General features: G+C 34.8%; 2 protein-coding genes across 4 annotated transcripts; one reads left to right on the forward strand and one right to left on the reverse strand.

The window, feature by feature from the left end:
- Window positions 1–584: 584 nt before the first annotated feature.
- On the reverse strand, window positions 585–8,219 carry LOC137710699 (homeobox protein knotted-1-like 6). The gene is made up of 5 exons (XM_068449802.2): window positions 7,678–8,219; window positions 7,179–7,307; window positions 6,861–6,978; window positions 1,145–1,386; window positions 585–948 (listed from the first exon to the last, which is right to left on the reverse strand). Exons 1-5 carry the CDS (start codon window positions 8,086–8,088, stop codon window positions 790–792), a joined length of 1,059 nt encoding a protein of 352 aa, XP_068305903.2. The 5' UTR covers window positions 8,089–8,219; the 3' UTR covers window positions 585–789.
- Window positions 8,220–16,578: 8,359 nt separating this feature from the next.
- LOC137711644 (uncharacterized) lies at window positions 16,579–19,050 on the forward strand. Of its 3 annotated transcripts, none has more exons than XM_068450897.2 (3): window positions 16,579–16,735; window positions 16,994–17,325; window positions 17,416–18,372. In XM_068450897.2, exons 2-3 carry the CDS (start codon window positions 17,004–17,006, stop codon window positions 18,141–18,143), a joined length of 1,050 nt encoding a protein of 349 aa, XP_068306998.2. In that variant the 5' UTR covers window positions 16,579–16,735; window positions 16,994–17,003; the 3' UTR covers window positions 18,144–18,372. The 3 variants fall into 3 exon arrangements, 2 of the variants coding, with proteins under 2 accessions (XP_068306998.2, XP_088551588.1); XM_088695462.1 differs by having other exon boundaries at window positions 17,002–17,325; XR_015963395.1 differs by lacking the exon at window positions 16,579–16,735 and adding an exon at window positions 18,951–19,050 and having other exon boundaries at window positions 16,746–17,325; window positions 17,416–18,217.
- The last annotated feature ends 339 nt before the right edge of the window (window positions 19,051–19,389 follow it).

Here is a 19,389-nt window from a genome sequence, read left to right on the forward strand (position 1 = left end):
AATCTCGAAAGATTCCTAACTTATATGTACTTAGGATTTACACAATAGTTCTGTGTGAAATATTAATTACAACATTCCTTAACTGTGTAAATACTCAAACTGTAGATGCAACAAATCTTCAGGCAACTATGAAAGTAGTTGATGAAGACGTCTCGTAGGCACAATGAGCGAATGCGAGTCTCAAAATATCGTGTTTTTCTACAGGGTTCAAGTATATTGATCTAGCGTATGACTTGTATCCCTTATCTTGGTACACAACAGCATATGTAGTGATATGCTCGCCTTGGTTTAATGGGTGTTCATTTACATTTGTAAGTGAAAGGTCTCAATTTCAGCAACAAACCAATAAAGTCGACTTTTACCTTAGGGGTAGGGACTCCAAAATTATTGCGTGCCCTCTCTTCGGTCTTTACGCATAAACTTAGCCTACGCTTGACACAGCTGATAGGGGCCGCTCAATGCTTTTAGGAATGAGAACTTAGCCCATCTTAATTAACTAATTTTCTCACTGGTAGTGATAGTCAATCTTAACAACACAGGTTCTCTTTGTTAAAACTAAAACGGGTTCTCCACAATGCGAGATATATCTTGCGGGATATTTGCAAAATACAAGTCCCCAGTCAATCATCATATATAGCTGTCTATCCACACCTAGCAACTATCCTCAATAATATTTTGTCCTTACACATACTAATAACAAAACGAACATTAGTAAACGAGGAACATAACCAAATTGAGTTCATTATTAATCATGTACAACGAGTTAAAACAGGATGGTAAATTGCCAAATCAATCCTTGGTAAAACATGGTCCATAAAGACTGTCCATGACAGCAAACTGCATGTTCTCTGATGGCTTCCAATGGCGCTTCCTTTGATTTATAAACCAGTTATTAATTTGTTTCTGATCCAGTCCAGTCACTTGGGCAAGACTAATTTTATCAGCTTCCTGCACCATACCAGATAATTAGAGTGATTAATTTTCACATTCCATTTTCTCCTTCTACATACTTCGTTTATTTTTGCCTTTCAGATTGAACAAGCCCAAAGGGATCGATGGACAAATAGTAAACAGAGTTGTGCAAAAGGAGAAAACGGGTATGACTGTAACCTATAAAATTAAGCCTTTTTAAGTTAATAGTTACCGTTGGGTAAGGCCATTTATAGTGAAGGTTCCACCAATCAAAGAGAATTTGCCTTGCTTCTTTTGGGAGCTTTCCTTTCTTCTTCGTCTTGGAAAACTCATGTTTAAGGGTGCTTATATAGCCACTGTATTTACGCAACAGTTTATCCTTGAGCTCATGATCTTCCTTTGTCCGCGGAGAGTCTTGTGCCTCTATCTCTCCTCCGCTCCCTTCTTCTTCGCCCGATGAACCAGCAGCATCGTCTGCAATTGAAGAATCCCGACTCACATAATTGAACGGAAATCAATCATGCCAAATTTTAAATAACTTGTTCATACTTAGGTAGCAGAAATGTGCTCACAAATTAATCCACCTTCACAAATAAAGGTCACAAAAGAAAGAAAAAAATTCATCCCATAATATTTAACTTGAAAACTGCTTTAAGAAATGGAATTGGCTCCACACTCAAGTGCTTTAAAGTTTCATTCCTAACGTATTGTACGACGTAATCACATAATTAGTTTCTCCATTCTAATTGTAGAGAAAGAATAAATAATATAATCAATAGCCACAATGCAACAAACCTTGGCAATTCCCTCTCAATTTGTTAGGTTTAGACTTGAGAGTTGAGACTGAGTCTCGACCATAGAACAGAATTGCGGTATCAGTTCAGTGGATCAAGTAGTGGGCCAGCCATGCACCCATATACATATATATATATATATATATATATATATATATATAATATATATATATATAAAATATATATATATATCAATGAGAGACCATGCATGCATGCATGCACACATGGAGAGCAAGATTTCGTGTTTCCAGGGATGTGATGTATCATAAAGCCATGATGCTACATGGATGGCGGGGTCCGGTAACATCAACTGACAGCCTCAAAACAAACGTTTTGAATTAAAAAAGAAATAAAAAAAATGCTGAAACAGTTCGTTGTGTCGTATCGCATGCAGTCAAATGTGAGTGGGCTCATCGATCGATCTGTTACTTCAGTCTCAGAGACAGAGGTAAGGGTAACGCGTAAAGCAAGCACTCTACGTATTTTCTTCTACACTCAACTCCAAAGAACTCTCATTGCCTGACTGCCTGACTGCCTGCCGCGGCCTGCTCCACTCTCAAATCTCCATCAGTTCAGTTCACTCTCAAATCTACCGTCAACTCTTTTTCTTTCTATTTCTTGCAGTTTCGAGAAAGGTTGCAGAAAGCATCCATAACTTTGTTCAGTCCTTGGGAATTGATGTGCAACCCAAATTCATACAACCAAAGTAGAAATTTTCAATCTATTTATCAAAACAACACAAACAAAACCCTTTTTCAATCAAATCAAATAACAAGTAACACTTTACATAAATGATACTAACAGAAACACATAATTTATGTGTGAATAATTTCTCTTAATAAATGCATATATTTTTTTTTAATATTACATAATTATTGTTTTGATCTTCTTATATAAATATTATGTATAAAAAAATAAGAGTAAAATTTAAAAAATATGATTGTCATTATCTAAAAAAAAAGGGTAAAATAGAAATATAATTGTCATTTTATCAAAAGATACAAAATTACTATTTTACCCTTTTTTGTCAATAGTGCAATAGTGTATTGAAAGTCAGGAAAAAATATAAAAAAAAGAAGAAAAAAAGTTGACATAGAAGATTTTCTTAACAATTGATCCTGAGCTTAGAAAACAATTGATCCGGTCAGTTAAAATTCAATCAAATGGTTACAAACAAGAAGATTCTACTAAAAATTATAATAATTATAATCGTTGGATCAAATTTCATCGGATCGGATCGGATCAATTGATCTCTGGATCTAGATCCGTATAGAAGATTTATTTATAAAAAAAAAATCTAAAATGGTAGGATATAAGTAATAATAATTTTCATGCACAATTTTTTTTCTTCTAATACCCTTGTTTATTATTTCAGTCACTAGGCTACCACTTTCTGTCGCGCCCTAAATTGAACCCAAACTGGAAGTGCAACAGTGCCATGCTCCAATGAAAAATAAGGTTAAAATGTATAGTGCCAACATCATACCATTACATATTTAATGGAATGTTAAATTAAGACGAATAGTAGCAGCAAAGCTTTTGGAAATTAATGAAACTTAAACCTCACTTGTAAACACAAAACAATCTGATATAGTTTCGAGAATTTGGTGGAGTGATGAAAGTTCAAGTAACATAAATCTGTAACATTTTACCAAAAGGAAAAAAAAAAAAAAACAATTCGAAAATGTCATAAATAAACAAAGGTATGTAAGAGAAAAGCTTGTAAAAATTAGTTCCCTCATAAAAGTGTTCAAATGAGTTTAAAACAAAGGTGTACATGAGGGACTTTACTTGTTAGGTATGTAAATAGTCCAAATTCTGAGTCTGAAAGTATTAAAAAATGAGTTCGAAATGTGTCATTAATTAATATGACCTACTTAAAATAGTAAAAGCTTGTAAGAATTATGGACGCAGATGTTAGTATTCCGTGAGTGCTACAAGACTGGTTAGGGTTTAGTGCCACAAATATGGATACAGAAGATCATTGAATACACATACCACCTAGGGAAGAAAAAAGCATCGGATGCATGCACCAGCAGCCACCGCAGCTTCAACCACTGTTGCTTCAACTTTGAATCCTAAAAGCAGAACCCTACCTGCAGCGGAAACTGCGGGAGTCCTTGTGGTCAACAAGTCAACCACTTTAACACTTCTTCACCCTATCCAATCCAACCAATTGACCATTCTACCCTTTGCTATGCCCTTTGCTTTTTGTTGTGTCCTAATAATAATACACGGTTTCCAATGCCCTACCTCACCAGCTAGTGGGTGCACACTTACTATTGCACAGCATGCAATGAAATTTCAAATCACCCTTGCATGCACAGTGATTAAGCACATGTGGTAAAACCTAGCTGCTTTATTTAGCTGACAAGGTATATCTCAGGTGAAGTTTTGGACTTCATATCAATCCAGGGAAGATAGAGAAATATTGCTGAACCTACTTGAAAAAGGTCATACTATATGTTAATCTAAAGCTTTAAGGGAGTTTTAACGAAAAATTCACAATTCATTTTAACGAAAAATCATATTTTTACACTAAAAAATCAATCATAATACTATTCACTTTATCCTTTATTTTGTTCTTATTATTAAAATTCAAAATTTTCAAACCCTTTTCATTAGTTTTCCTAAACTTTAATGGTTGGGATCATGAAATCATGTTGTGGAGCGGACTCGAACACAATATTAAGAAAACGCTGGGCGCTTCTCTGTGTGCGTATAATGTTTGTATTACAAATTTTTTCTTGATTGATTTGCTTTAGAACAAAGAAATGATAATGGATATGCAGATATAGGACAGTCACAGTCACAGTTACAGTTCAAACTTCAGTAGCTAGAAAAACAGAGGTTGAAAGAATACCTAGTGATTAAAACGTAATCCTGATGCCTAAGCACCAATTTTCAATAAACTAAATACTATGCTTAATCACTTACTATTTGCATGCAAGTTTTAAGTTTAACATCTATATTTTAATTCATTTGAGTACTACACCTGTATCTAGCCCTAAATGACATAGCAGTTACGGCAAAACCTAGTGTTATAGCTAGAGGTTACAATGAAGGAACATGGATTACGTATCTTTGACGCATTTGAAAAAAAGACCAAACCTATTACCTCCCAAGTACATTAGGGTTCAATTCTGACCACATCACATTTCAAAGACACATTTTCCAAATGCTACCAAAAAAATAAAACGTTTGACCTATATTTAGCCAATAAGAGCTACTTCTTATAGGACAAGGAGTAGCTAAAATTTGAAATTATTTTGTAAAAGCATTTTGTTATTCGCACTACAAAATAGTAAGTGAAAAAACAAAGGAGGTAGGAATGAGACGATCATTCTAGAGTGTTAATAACATTTTCGTTCGAAATTATAGAGATAAAACTTACTAGATATGATTTAAGACTTTCAAATTTTAATCATGAACAGCTAATAAAGAAACGTTAATCTGCCGGCAGAGAGCACCCAAAACATACTTGTGAAAAGCTTCAACAGCTCTTAACCATTAACAACAAGAAATAGCACATGCCAATTTCATTCGATCGATCTTAAAGACTGCATGTATATCTAAGGCATCCTCGAGATATAGTATTTGAAAATTCAAAAAGAATCTGCTCAAGCATGTCATTAAGAGAAAAGAACACACTGCTGGCACATTAGGTAATAGAACCTTTCAAACTCAGTAGCCAGGTGCCTTGAAGGTGATGAAATCTTTTGACTGCCTATAGTTTTATTGCATGCCTAAACCAATTAAGTAGTAACAACCAAGTTCCACACCAATGGTCCCCAACAGAATCTATATAACATCCCATGAAAGAAGCTTTCTTTTAAAGTGGTGCAAAAAAAAAAAAAAGAGATTGTCATACTATATCTGTAAACTTGTTGCCTTAAGCACAAAAGGTAATGCTAAACTAACAATTTCTGCGACAAAATCGATCTGTTGCAAGTACGAACCTCATGGATTCAGCCATTATATAAGTATATGAACAACCTCAAAAGTAGGATATCAACACTAATTAAAGGAATACAAGGTCGGTCCCCTAGGCAGACATAATATTTTGGAAATGCAACTAAGTGTACTTCTCCTGCCATGATATATGTATATTAAACTGGTGTTCGTCACAGGATTCCATATTAGGAATCTCCTTGTCTTCATCATGTGGATGATTAGAAGAAAAGTGGTCTATTTCAGCTTGGATTGTATTTTATACAATTGAAACCGCCAGCAGTTATTCTTAATCATTCTTCTAAGTACTCTTTATTTGGACATACGAAAGAATTTGATCAAGTATAATACCTTTACCAAGGTAAAGTTATTAATTCCCTCACATGGCACGCACCAAAACTCATGCTCTATGGATCATATCCAAATAACTTCATTGAAGATTTAATTTTAACATACCTACAATCAATATTGACCATTTCAATAAATGCAAGTTTAGTATAAATGCAAAAAGCAAGAGTCATTACCACAAGGAAGATTAGGCCAATCTACTAGACGCATACATTAGTTGTCTCCGATTAGATTACACACGTGTGGCAAGGAACCAGCTTACATTAGATTTTTCCCCTCTAAACACTGCCTTAGAAACTGGTCAACCAATTCATGTTAGCATCTCCGTAAGTTGGATTAAATAACGACCGACTTTACGCCCACAATACACGTATTAAAAAGTTAAAAACATTGAAGAACACAGAAGTGGTGAAAAAAATATTTTTTTACAGGTATGCGTAGATACCAACACAAGTGATCTAATCACAGGCCAATACAAATTACCTATAAATAAACCAAATTAAAGCTCCATTTTTATTTTATCCTTTGTGACAGTCACTCAATTACCTAGCCAGGACCATAGGCAGCTGCTAGACTTGAAAATACCTTCACATGACACTGTTTATGATCTATTTTTGGGTCTCTTTTATCTATTCTAGGGTTTCTTAATTCATCTGCTTAAATTTGTAAGATAGTCACATAAAAAATTACAGTACTGCTCTCTTCCTTCTCCTAAATGGCTTAGCTTTGAGTTAATTTGTGCCCTTGTACTTAAAATGTGCAAAGCGCCAACGTGCGCCTATAGCTAAACAAATCGCATAAAGAAAACAAGGATTTGGGTTAATTAAAGAGAGAAAGTTTAAGAAGAAGGAGTACTGGTATTATTGGCGAGAGTGTTGAGCTGCGTCTCCATCTTGTTCAAGAAGGTGATTGCTTCATCAAATGGCCTCGTAAGATCCGATCTGAACTTGAACAATATTTCGCAGTAACTTTCCTAAGAAATTAGAGAGAGAGAGAGAGAGAATTAGCTAGGCAAAAAACAAAGGAGATTTCATCATTCACAGAGTTTGAAGAGAGAGAGAGAGAGGGAGAGAGAGAGAATTAGCTAGGCAAAAAACAAAAGAGATTTCATCATTCACAGAGTTTGAAGAGAGAGAGAGAGAGAGAGAGAGAGAGAGAGGGAGAGAGAGATACCATGAAGAGATCGAGGTCAGGATCGGCAGTAGAAATGCAAGTTGAAGCGGTGGGTCTCGTGGAAATTAGATGATCACTTTGCCGCCGGATTTCGTCCAACACACTTGCTATTTCTGGTGGCGCTCCCACCTACACACATTTAATATTGTTATTCAGCCAAATTAAACACAAACACAAACAATATAATTAAGCAACTTAAGAGAATCAAAAGCAAAAAATTAAGGCACTTAATTACTACCTAAATGTTTACATATAATTATCAAATATTCGAATTTGTTGAAGATTAGATTAGAAATCGTTTGATAATCATTTTACTTTCAGATTTTGTATGTTCTTGTCTGAAAACTCAAAAATTATTTGCTAACGGTTCTTAGCGAGACTAACACTTATAACATCTTTATTTCTTGGTATTCTTTCCGTTTCGTTTGCAATTTTTAATTTTCAGAACAATAAAGTTAGATGTGTTAGGGTTACTAACTATATAGTACTAGTACTCCACCTTTTGGCAATCGATGTAAGCTTGAATAAGCTTAGGGTATAGAGGATGTGAAGCGATCTTCTCAATATTCATTTGACAAGAAACCTCTTCTCCCCAAGCTCCTCCTCCTTCTCTTTGAATCCCAGCTGCCACCACCGAAGCAGCGTCTGACACTCCGGACGACGACCCTGAAAACATCTGGTCGGGCCTCACCGTCCCGGGTAACCGCTGCTCCCCCAGAGCCGCAGCTAAAGGCTCAAAGCTAGCGCTCCTACTCCTGTAGTTGTCGTAGTAGTCCACCTGTTGATCAAGAACCGTCTGATTCGCCGGAAAAGGCATAGCAGCCATTGATGAAGAGTAGTATTGATCAGAGCTGAAACCAGCTGAAGGCGTTGACGATGGGCCCCCGAGGCCGTACAGCTCCTCCATCATTGTTGCGTTTTCACCGAGAGGGAGGGAAGGATGAGATTAGGGTTAGCTATCTGCTTAGGGAAAGACACAAAGACGAGAGAGCTTCCGGCTTTATAATTATAGGGATGGAAAGTGGGAGTGTGAGGCCAGAGAGAGCGCACACATTCAACATTATAAGTTAATTTAATAATTAATTAGGTTGAAAGTTGGTCAATAATCATAGCAAAATAACTTATGGTGCTAATGACTTTTTGTATTTTGGTTAAGTGGTATTGGAAAGGGCGGATCCATTCCACTAAATCTATTCTATCACCTAATACGAGTTTTTGCAATTTGATTCAACTGCTACTATTCAATCATTTAATACAGGTCTTTAAAATTTGATCCAACGGCTAAAGTTATTATAACATTTAAGAGAGTCTTTTGTTTGTAGCTATTAGATCAAATTTCAAAGGCCCGAATTGATTGATTGGGTAGATTTGGTAAAAGGGATCCAAAGAGGATCCATTTCCAGTGGTATTATCCTTTATCTTTAAGAGATGATAGGTAAATTGCTATGTAAATTTTTTTTTATTTTTTAACAAACGAAATTAGCTATACTAAAGGGTCAATGACAAGCTAAGCTTATAATGAATTAGCAATGGTGTGGTTCAAATTTTCCTTTAGCGAAAATCGAATCTAAAATTTTTTACTTATAAGTGTAAAAAAATACCACCAAAACAAAATTCTAAATGACAAATTGCTGTGTGTGGTTAGAGTCGTCTTTTTCTTTTTTTGAGCTAACTGAGTTCAAGGTCTCCTCCTTTTAGTATAATTTAAAGTAAATCATGTTAAAAACATTATAAGGCTATATCATGCATGATGTATGTATGTAGAAATTTTTTTAAACTAGAATTTTTGTGAACAAATGTATGTATGTAGATTTAGTTGTAGAGAAGTCAAAAAGTCAACTAGCATTCCATCCATTTTGTAGAGAAGTCAAAAAGTCAACTAGCATTCCATATGGTCCTCTCACTAAAATTTAAAAGCACAATTAGTTGATTAGGCACTTGACACTGAAGTTAATGATATTTTTCTCCAATTGTGTGATAAATTTTGTGTTGAAATTTTGATAATGGCAAGTTCAATATTGAATGGTTATACTTGAATTATCATGTGTCTTTGTCCAAATCTTTCAATACTTAATATTAAATAGAAAAATATTAGGAAGATTGTGTTTTTAAATAATATTTTATAAACCACATGATTTGATTATTGATAATTGATACATTCTTGACTTAAAATAAGGAATTTAACCATCAACTTTCACATAATGTGTTCTTCAGAATATATATTATTCAAATAAATAAGCTATCTAGTGTCACTTGTATAAATATGTTATTGTGTTAAATTGAATAGTCATCAAACAATAATAAAAGATTGAGACAATTACAACTTCCTTTATTGAATTTCCTTTTACTTGATTGAACAACTCAAAATTCAGTTATTTCAACCACATCAAGTGCTCTTTTAAATTGGTCAAGACTCTTCAATTCAAGGTTGTTTCTCTATGGTACTAGTTGTTGCTTCATTAATAGGCTCACGATTCGACTTTGATCACTATGACTGGTACCATGATCCAATCCTAGACAAGCATACCTAATTTTAATAGCAGACACAGTAACAATCAAAATGGCTCCTTCTTTAGTATGATTATATGAACAAATGCCTGAACCAAAATATGTTATTGCTATGAGAGCATGCACAATTATAGGGGGATGTCCCGTAACGATTCTTATAGTATTGTTCAGGGAGTTGATAAGCTAATTCCTGTAGATGTATCTTTGCCATAAAAATAATTAATTAATTAATTTAGTTGTAAGTAAGGGGTTGTACATTGGGAGTGTAAATTTTAGTGTACGTACAAGGAGAAACTGGAGCCGTATCTTATTCGCAACATGATTTTGCTTATTTTCATTCTCTGATCACGACTTTGATTTAACCATCCAAAAAACACATCATCACATGGTCCACGCAATTGAACAGCGCGTCCCAGTCACTTTTCATGCCCTATAAAACAACCTAAAGTGGCCATGATGTTGTTTCCTAATTTTAGAGAGTCGTTCTACAGCACATTGACTCTGTAATGCATCAAATCTACGGTAAAATATTTAGTGTATCTCATACATGTATTGTATAATTTTAGTTCTACAAGTACAACTTCAAGCTCAAAGAGAATGCACTCCTTGTAAACAAATCAAAGTTTCACATGTACGACTTCAAGCTCAAAGGGAATGCACACTTAGTAAACAAATCAAAGTTTAACGAGCGTGTATGATCTTTTAGTTTTTTTTCATTAAAGTTTTGCTTAATTGTAAGTAACTAAGTAGTGTTTGAAGCTTTTAAGATTCACAACCTACAAACTATAATCATTTCATTGTTGTGTGTAAAGTGAACTATTCCATAATAAATTAGGGCAAAATTGGACTAATGGTCTTCGTAGTGATAATATATTCAGATGATAGCCTCGCAGTTAAAAAATTAGAATTTAAATCCCCGTGATAAAAATTATTAGCAAATTTGATCCAAAGTGAGATTTGTTTTAACTCTTCATTAGATGTCAGGATAAAAATGTCCAACCCCTTCCTCTCTCTGATCTTCCTCAACGCTGGCTTTCTATCTTCTCAAACCCGTCGTCAACGAATCGTCATTCATGGTCAATCTCATGTCTTCTCTCCCAACGACCCTCCCTTCTCTCACATTCTCAAGGCTGATTCCTCAGTTAGGTTGTCTGCAATCTCTTATCCGCCACTGCCCATAACCAGTTATAAACGGTTAACTATATTCATGACCACATACCCATTTAACCATAACAGCATACCCATTTAACCATAACTGCATAGCCGTTTACCCATTTTTAACCCGTTTACTCTTTTATTTACCGGTCTAGCTATTTTTTTTACAACTTGAAAATTAAAAAAGAAATTTGTCATAATTTCCTTTTTCTAACAATTAAACACCGTTATAAGTATATTTAACATGTATTTTCGTATTAATGGCAATATTATTTATGAATATATGTGATATCTCCCAGTTATTTGATGGTCAATCTATTACAGAATCATGCATGGTTGTAGGTTAATTAATATTCCTCTCTCTCTCTCTCTCTCTCTCTCTATCTATCTCTCTCTCTCTCTCTCTCTCTCCCCCTATATATATATATATATATATATATATATATATAAGTATGCATCAGTTTGCTAATAAGCTAACTTGATAAATATTTGGATTTTTATTTAGAAATATGTGTTCATCAATCCAGGCCGTTTAATTGATTTCTAATTTTTTGGGTCAAATATTTATTGAAAACTCAAGGTCAATTAAATTTATATATATAGGTATGCATTAGTCGGCAAAAACATGCTTTTAAAGGCTTCATGTAATCATTGTCTTGAATACTAGATGATTCAAAACTTCAAAATACTCCAAAATAAAACTTTCAAACACTATAATGTTTTAGCACGTTCAGTCACATATATTGAACATAGGCCCGTTCAATCAACGATATTTTTCTCTCAAGTGAGGCATATATATATGTATATGTATGTGTGTGTGTGTGTGTGTGTGTGTGTGTGTGTGTTTGTGTGTGTGTGTGTGTGTGTGTACAGACCCCTTAACAAGAGGGATCTCAAAATGGGGACACCATCTTGATCGTTGGACTGACTTTAATGAAATTGTGTGGTTGAGATTAAATCACATGTTACACAATCTTAACCACACAATTTCATTAAAGTCAAATCCAATAGTCAAGAGGATTTCCCCGTGTTTTTAGAAAAATGGGAATCCCTCTTGTTAAAGGATTCCTATATATATATATATATATATATATATATATATATATATATATATATAGCCCATTATAACCAGTTATGTCTCGAGATACTAAACTTAGCTAAAAACTAATGTTTTTTTTTTATATATATACATATATTAAAATAAATGGTTAAATGGGTACCCGTTTATAACAGCGGGTAATACTCATAACTACCCATTTAAATTTCACAGGTAAACGGTTATACTCATAACCGTTTATTTATCTAAACAGTTACTCATAACCATAACCGTGAGTTTTAAATGAACGGGTAACTGCGGTTACCCATACCCTTGGATATTTTGCTCATCCCTAGTCATAATATATATTTTGCCAAATATAATTGCGAGTTGAGATTTTGAGGGCTCGTTTTGTTGGGATGAATCTCATATTGATGAAATGAGTGATTTTGAATGGGTTTATAAATTAGTTAAGTTACTCTCTATACATTTCCAATTAGTTTTATAGTGGAACATCAACTTTTTCATTGTATCAGAGCAAGCTCCACGTCACCCCGTTTGTGTTGTTCACGTGTTAGACTTGAAAATTTGTCATACATGATGAGGTGTGTTGAAAGTGAATCACATATTAATGGGATGAGGACCTTGCATGAGGTTATAAATAAATTGGGCTAATCCCTATATTGTCATGTAGCTTTATGGTGAAATTTCAACTTTTTTCACATTTGATGTCTAAGATTGGCTTAGTTTGAATACCTCTCAATCCTACCATTTTTACGAAGATTAAGAGAATAAATTTTCTTCAGAATTTCTCCATCTTCTAACTTTATTTGAAAAAAAAATATACAAGGGCAACCAAACTTTCCTTCCTTGAGCAAGCCAAGTTAGACATGAGTGTTCTTCGTTCTCCACGCGTATTAAACAGCGTTTAGGCATGGATTGTTTGGTTCAAGTCCTCGAAAAGGCAGAAGAATAACACAAGCATGTGATACGAGAAGGGATGCCACCCACTTTATACACTATGCTACCTACTGACTGGTACGACTGTATCACTCTGTGTGTATACATATATATCACAGTTTTAGAGAGAGAGAGTCAGTGGTTTATACTGTTGAGTGAATGAAATGATACACCAAATTACCAAGAGCGTATCGGAACCTGATCATTTTCATTTTCGTCGTCATGGTTCTCTTAATGCTTTGATGCTGACCGAAATTCGTGTATTCTTTTCAATGATAATGGCGTTCGGTTCTTTATAGGTCTCATTCCATGGTTAGATGTTATTCTCTTCTCCTTGGGTTGATTCCTATTTATATCTAATTAATCTCCTATTTTTATACAATCCTATTCCATCACCATAATAAGCAGCATATATAATGTATGTTAGTGAAGGTGCTTGCTTTTCTTCCCTTAAACAAATATAGATTGAGATTATACGAAAACGAATATCAAAACATATATTCTTGGTTTTCCTTAGATGAAGTCGCCAAGATTCCAGCCGACGATGGTTGGCTTTGTTGTTAAAGTCCTTTTTTGTGCGTCGTCTCATTAAGGTTCGAGTTTCATTGTCAACAGTCTCATTGGTGTACGATATGTAAATTCATGCATAAATTCGTATCGATGACAGTTGGCAGTTGGGTATCACGTACGCGTAAGTTCTTACAACTCAAGATTATGGGTATATCATAACATTGGTGGTAAGAATAACCAATTTCCTCCTAAATTTTTCCCAACCAGAAGGTACCAAGATTCTCTTTAGTTTTTTCTTTCTTTTTGGGTGTTATTTCAGTAATTATTAATAATTATTGCACATTATTAGACCTCATAAATGAGTTTATTGTTTTCAAGTCTAGGTTGAACACTTTAGTACTATAGTCTTATGTTATTTCTTTCATTTGTAAGTGAGAGGTCTTAGGTTCGATTCTTGTCAAGGTTCAATTTGAACCACATAATTACTAGCCAATTGTGAAACTAAGAAATTTAAGCACATCCCCTCTCTTTAACGTAAATAATATCGTTGTTCGGAAAAGAAAAAAAAAAGTATGTTGAACACAAACTCTTTTCTTAAAGATTGACACGAAAACAACCACAATAAACTAGAGGGCATCCAAGCACAAATATGAACTTCAAAATAAACAAGTAACAGATAACATAATCCATTTCGCTTGTTAAGAATTATACTGTAAATTCATTTTTTTAACAAAGAATAAAAGTTAATACATAAGAAACATATATTCAAAGAAAATGTCCAGAATATATAATCAATGGCATAAACATAAAATAGGATACAATGACTTAATTTATTAAATGGTTACTAACGAATTTTGCGTGTTAATACAAACATGATCCATTTCTAAACGGGTCCATCTGCTTGTCAACATAATTCATTAAGGCTCAAAACACCGAATTTTTCGTGCATTTTAGTATCATGTTAACCAATCATAAATGATTTTCCCAAATCTAGCGTAAAACAACATATAATTGTGGTAAAAATTCGATACTAGATGGTGCTTACTACGAGTGAGTTAAATATACAAAGAAAAAGCAAAATAAATATATCAATTTGTCTGACAATACCGATTAGAAAACATTTCTCCGCGTACATCAAGGTACGACGGTATTGCCTTATCGATCGTATTGGGGCCAAGCTAGTTGGTGGGATTATTTTTTAAGCAGCAAAGCATATACAACTTTTCTTTAGCACGAAATTAAGGAAGCCAATTCTTGTACATCATCCAAATGCAACAATGACATTTTCAAAGTTACTAAATTATAAAAACTTTTAAAATGATGATAAAGTAAAAGTTTAATTAATTAAGTAAATTACACGGCCGAATTAGGGTAGAGAAACGTGACTGAAACCCTATCTGTGGAATAAAACTGATTCGCCACAAGCTTATGTCTCCAAAAGCAATTCTCCTGTGGCCACAATCCTATGTTCTTAAACCATATTATATACCAAATTAGAAAATTAGTAGTATATGCATCTGTGACTTTGACTTTGGATATATCTTGAGTCCTGATCACTTTATGCCGAACTTCTCGACATGCTCAACTGATGATTTTAGAGTTAACCATCCATTGGCTATTTTGATTACAAGCTTGCAAAGCAACTACTTAAAAGCAAGGGACAAAATACCATGCATACCTAACTTGGAGGCCCTAAATATATAAAATAATGCATAACAACGTGAGAGTACTGGAGAGTTAATTTCACCTAATTTTAAAATATATTTTAGTTAAATATATAAAATAATATATAGCAATTTAAGAGTATCACGGAATACCTTGAAGACATTGCGTGACTTCTCATCTCATACGTAATATAAATGTATGGGTACCATAACCCGCACTGGTTAATATCTACACATAGTAGACTGTAGAGGTACCTGATGATTTTCACTTCACAAAGGATTTGAAGATTACTAATTGGAGGGGTTCAGGGTAGTAACTAATTGGGATGCTTACTCCAATGAGACTCTGTGTTTGGGTTTCAAGATTGGATTTGGGGTCACATGCAACTTAGAAATCCCATACGGCCGAAGTAACTTTTTTGGCAACTTTAAAATGAGTTTTTCCAAAATGAAAAATATTTCTGCACGGAATTTGGAGAAACCAAAGTTCCACCAGAATAGATGAGACTAATTCAATTGTCCACTGTGTTGAGAGTGAATCCCATAGAAGAGAAGGGAGATCCTTGATGCAGTAGGACATTTGATAAGAGAAATCGAACGAAATCTCAATGCTAGAATCAACTGTCAAGCTGTAGAGTTCACTATGAAATAGAGAGAAAACTCATGTTTATTAAGTAGTTGTTGAAATATTACAAACCTAAGTCCAAGACGACCTATTTATAATGTAACTTGACCCTAACATCAAGTATTGTAAATCTCGTCATTTGCTTCAAATCCATCTATCACAAGCCCAAAACTGACATGCCAAATCAAAATTGCATTAATCCAGACAACACGAATAGTCCAAAACATTTATTTTCTAAATATGACAACAGCAAATAATCTATTAGCCCTTGAATTTCCATTTCTTCAATCACTTTGGTTGATTAAATGTCACTTTTTCCGTCTAATTTTATTGCATGTAAAATAATCCAATCACTTTGGTAGAAACCTAATTTTCTTCTCACTATAGCTATATTAAGCCAAAACTTATATAGTGACATGACATGGTGACTAGCGAAAGAACTTGGCCTTGATACATCAAAGCCCATGACCCAGCCCAAACCCGACTCTAAAAACCGTATCCGAGGACTATTTCAAACACAATCTAATTGAAACAGAGAAATAAATAACAAGTGATGCATTATATTATGCTTTATTTCTCATTTGTATCTTTGACAAGCAATTATTTTGATGAATGCGTTCAGATAATATGAATATATAGCTTTAAATATTAAGGGCAAAAAAAAAAAAAAAAAATAATAATAATAATAACCATGAATTCTTAAGACGAGACGAAACACATTCTAATGTGAAAAGACTAATAAAAAAGATTTTGAGCTATATTCGGGATTAATGGTTTATTTTAAAATGATAGCGGCATTCACACATCAATTTTTATCTCGCACATTCTTATTATTTATTGTTCATTAATTGTCTTCAATTCATTCTATCTGTTGACAAAAAATTAAGAAAGATGTGTGAGAAGCATAAAATGCTAAGGGAATACCGCTACCCTTTAAAAAACAAGAAAAAATTGAGCTGTGTTTGGGGTTAAGGGTTTTTTTCAATAGTCGTGTCCGCAATCTCTACGTAATAACACACACCCGCCAAACACAACCCAAACCTCGTTTAAGTCCTTCGCACCCGTTTTGCGGTTAAAAAAAACCCGCCAACGAACAACGGTAACATCTTCTTCTCCTTTGATCATATACCTATATACGTAATATAATCAAGCTCATAGATTTTCTTTTCAATTATTGTATTACAATATTATCTTCCTAATCACAATTAAAATTAAGAATCTAATTTTTGTCAAAGGCCACACCTTTTACACGAACTGTAATCACTTCAAGTTTATGCATATTACGTGTTTGACGAAATGCCTAAGTAGTTTTGAATCGACGTTGAATCGTCAAATGAGTATGTAATTTGTTTGAAAGTGATCAAGGAATGGATGTCGCACATTGTAATTTGGAGGGCAATGCCGATGCCGTAGAGTTTTGCCCGCACGATTCATACCGCCATGTTCTGGCAGCTTCAACGTACACGCTGCGAGAGGGTGAACAACCGATCCGAGCTGGAAGTATATCGCTTTTCAACGTTGGTGCTGACTTGGGTCGGCTTGATTTGTTTCAGCGGATTGAAACGGCAGGGATTTTCGATATAAAGTGGAACCCAGTTGGAGACAGCGTGAGTCCTCTTCTTGCTCTAGCCGACGCTGATGGTTACTTGAGAATTCACGGTCTGGAATCCTGCTCGGATGAAGCACAAGGTATGGAATGCTTATGTGTTCCTTGAGTTGTAAGCAATGAAAATATTTTAGCTTTTTCAATATGATCACTGTTATGAAATTTTGGTGCAGGGTTTTCTTTGAGGGAGATAACTGATGAAAAGATCAGTTCATCCATGTGCCTTTTCCTGGATTGGAACCCTTCAGCCACTTCTATCACCGTGGGGCTTTCGAATGGCTTTGTCGCGATAGCTTCAATTGGGGAATCCCAAATTGAGACACAAGAAACATGGAAAGCGCACGATTTTGAGGTTTGGACAGCTTCCTATGATATCCACCAGCCCCAGTTGGTGTACAGTGGTTCAGATGACTGCAAATTCAAATGCTGGGATTTGCGAGACGGTCCTTCGAAGTTGGCATTTCAGAACACCAAGGCCCATACAATGGGAGTTTGCTGCATAGCCAAAAATCCCTACGATTCGAATAGTGTAGTTACTGGCAGCTATGATGAGTACCTGAGGTTGTGGGATGTAAGATCAATATCAACACCAGTTAATGAAACCTCTGTTTGCTTAGGGGGAGGAGTGTGGAGGATCAAGTTCCATCCTTTTGTGGCCGGTCTTGTCTTGACAGCTTGTATGCACAACGGATTTTCGATAGTCAACATTAATGAGGATAAAACTGAAGTGATTGAAACGTACAGCAAGCACGAGTCACTTGCATATGGAGCTGACTGGCACAGAGACAAATCGTTCCATGAAGGCAAAAGGAATAGCACTTTAGTTGCTACTTGCTCATTTTATGACCGTCTTCTTCGTTTATGGATGCCGGAAGGTGATTTGCAGGATTCTGTGCTTTGAGTACATCATTTTAGTTGAGCTGGGAACGATCCAATGGCGTCAATTTGACAGATTCTGCATTCGCACATTATTAGGTACGGATTAGTCATGAACCCTATCTTTTTTCGTTCAAGTTAATACGAGACTTTCAAATTCTGGCTATGTTAAGGTTAAACAACGAACATGATTACTACTTTATGATCTAAAGCTAAGACAGGAACCCACGAAACATGGTCTGCTTTTGCTTCTACGATAATTCTCGGCGGAGTTTGCATTAATCTTTTCATTTTTGTATTAATTGCTTCAAGTTCTAGTTATCTTATGATTAAACAATTAACACTTCACTATTTGCTAAGATTGGACAGCAACCTTGAAACAGGGGGTCCTGCTTTACTGGGATTATTTCCGGTGAAAAGCCACTTTAACTGTGAGCCTTGTGAACTAAACAAATAGAGAGAGAAATACAAACAAAATAAGAAACAATAAACTAAGGTGTTCAAGTTTTTCGATGACAAATTTAGATGAATGTGTTCCTTCGAGTGATGCGTAGCACTTTTTTAATGACGGGCGAGGTGTTCGAATTTGGGATCTCGAAAGGAGAAGTAGCACTGTATCACTAGATTAAGAACTAGCTGGTAGCATAGCGGCATAGTTCAATAGTTCCAGTGAAGTTTTTCTCCTTTTGTCGAGTCGGATTTCATACCGAACTCTGGGGATTCACCTGTCCTGGTACTAACCAAACTTCTCAATTCAATACTTAACGATCAATGATTGTACAGAATTTATGCCTGCTGAAAAATGTTGTTGAACGTTTGGGCCATTTTCCAGGAACTCTACAGCTACAACAAGCCAAGTGAAGGAAAGATGTTAGGTACATGTGAAGGTCATGTTTGTGTACAAAAAATGACAATGTTCTTTTGTTTTGTCTCCTTTTATTGTTTGTCACGTTGTTCTATTACGCTGCAAGGACCGACGTATACCATACACCGAATCCTTAGCCCATCTAAGGATAAAAAACCTTAGGGTATAAGATACTTTGAAGCATAATAGACAACCCCATTCCAATAATTAAAAATTTAACGACAAAAAATCTTGAAGTGTAGAATACCACATAACGTAATAGAAAACCTCCATTTTTTAAAAACCAAGAATCTAACGATCAAAAACCCGGTATTTTTATCAGTGTCCTTTCCTCCTAGCACTGTACTGAATGAGAGAGATAATGTTTTTGAGGTGGAGCATCCATGACAATTTTCAAATATATATT

The sequence above is a fragment of the Pyrus communis genome, chromosome 6 (genome assembly GCF_041283825.1).
Source record: "Pyrus communis isolate YQ-2024b chromosome 6, ASM4128382v1, whole genome shotgun sequence".
NCBI classification, from domain to species: Eukaryota; Viridiplantae; Streptophyta; class Magnoliopsida; order Rosales; family Rosaceae; genus Pyrus; species Pyrus communis.

What these genes read in the sequence shown, in the direction of transcription:
- LOC137711644 (XM_068450897.2), top strand. Translation starts at nt 17,004, where the DNA reads ATGGATGTCGCACATTGTAATTTGGAGGGCAATGCCGATGCCGTAGAG. An exon ending in CTGCTCGGATGAAGCACAAG is followed by an intron (nt 17,326 to 17,415) that starts GTATGGAATGCT and finishes ATTTTGGTGCAG; the next exon opens with GGTTTTCTTTGAGGGAGATA.
- LOC137710699 (XM_068449802.2), bottom strand. Translation starts at nt 8,088, where the DNA reads ATGATGGAGGAGCTGTACGGCCTCGGGGGCCCATCGTCAACGCCTTCA. An exon ending in CTGACCTCGATCTCTTCATG is followed by an intron (nt 6,979 to 7,178) that starts GTATCTCTCTCT and finishes CTAATTTCTTAG; the next exon opens with GAAAGTTACTGCGAAATATT. An exon ending in CACTCTCGCCAATAATACCA is followed by an intron (nt 1,387 to 6,860) that starts GTACTCCTTCTT and finishes CTTCAATTGCAG; the next exon opens with ACGATGCTGCTGGTTCATCG.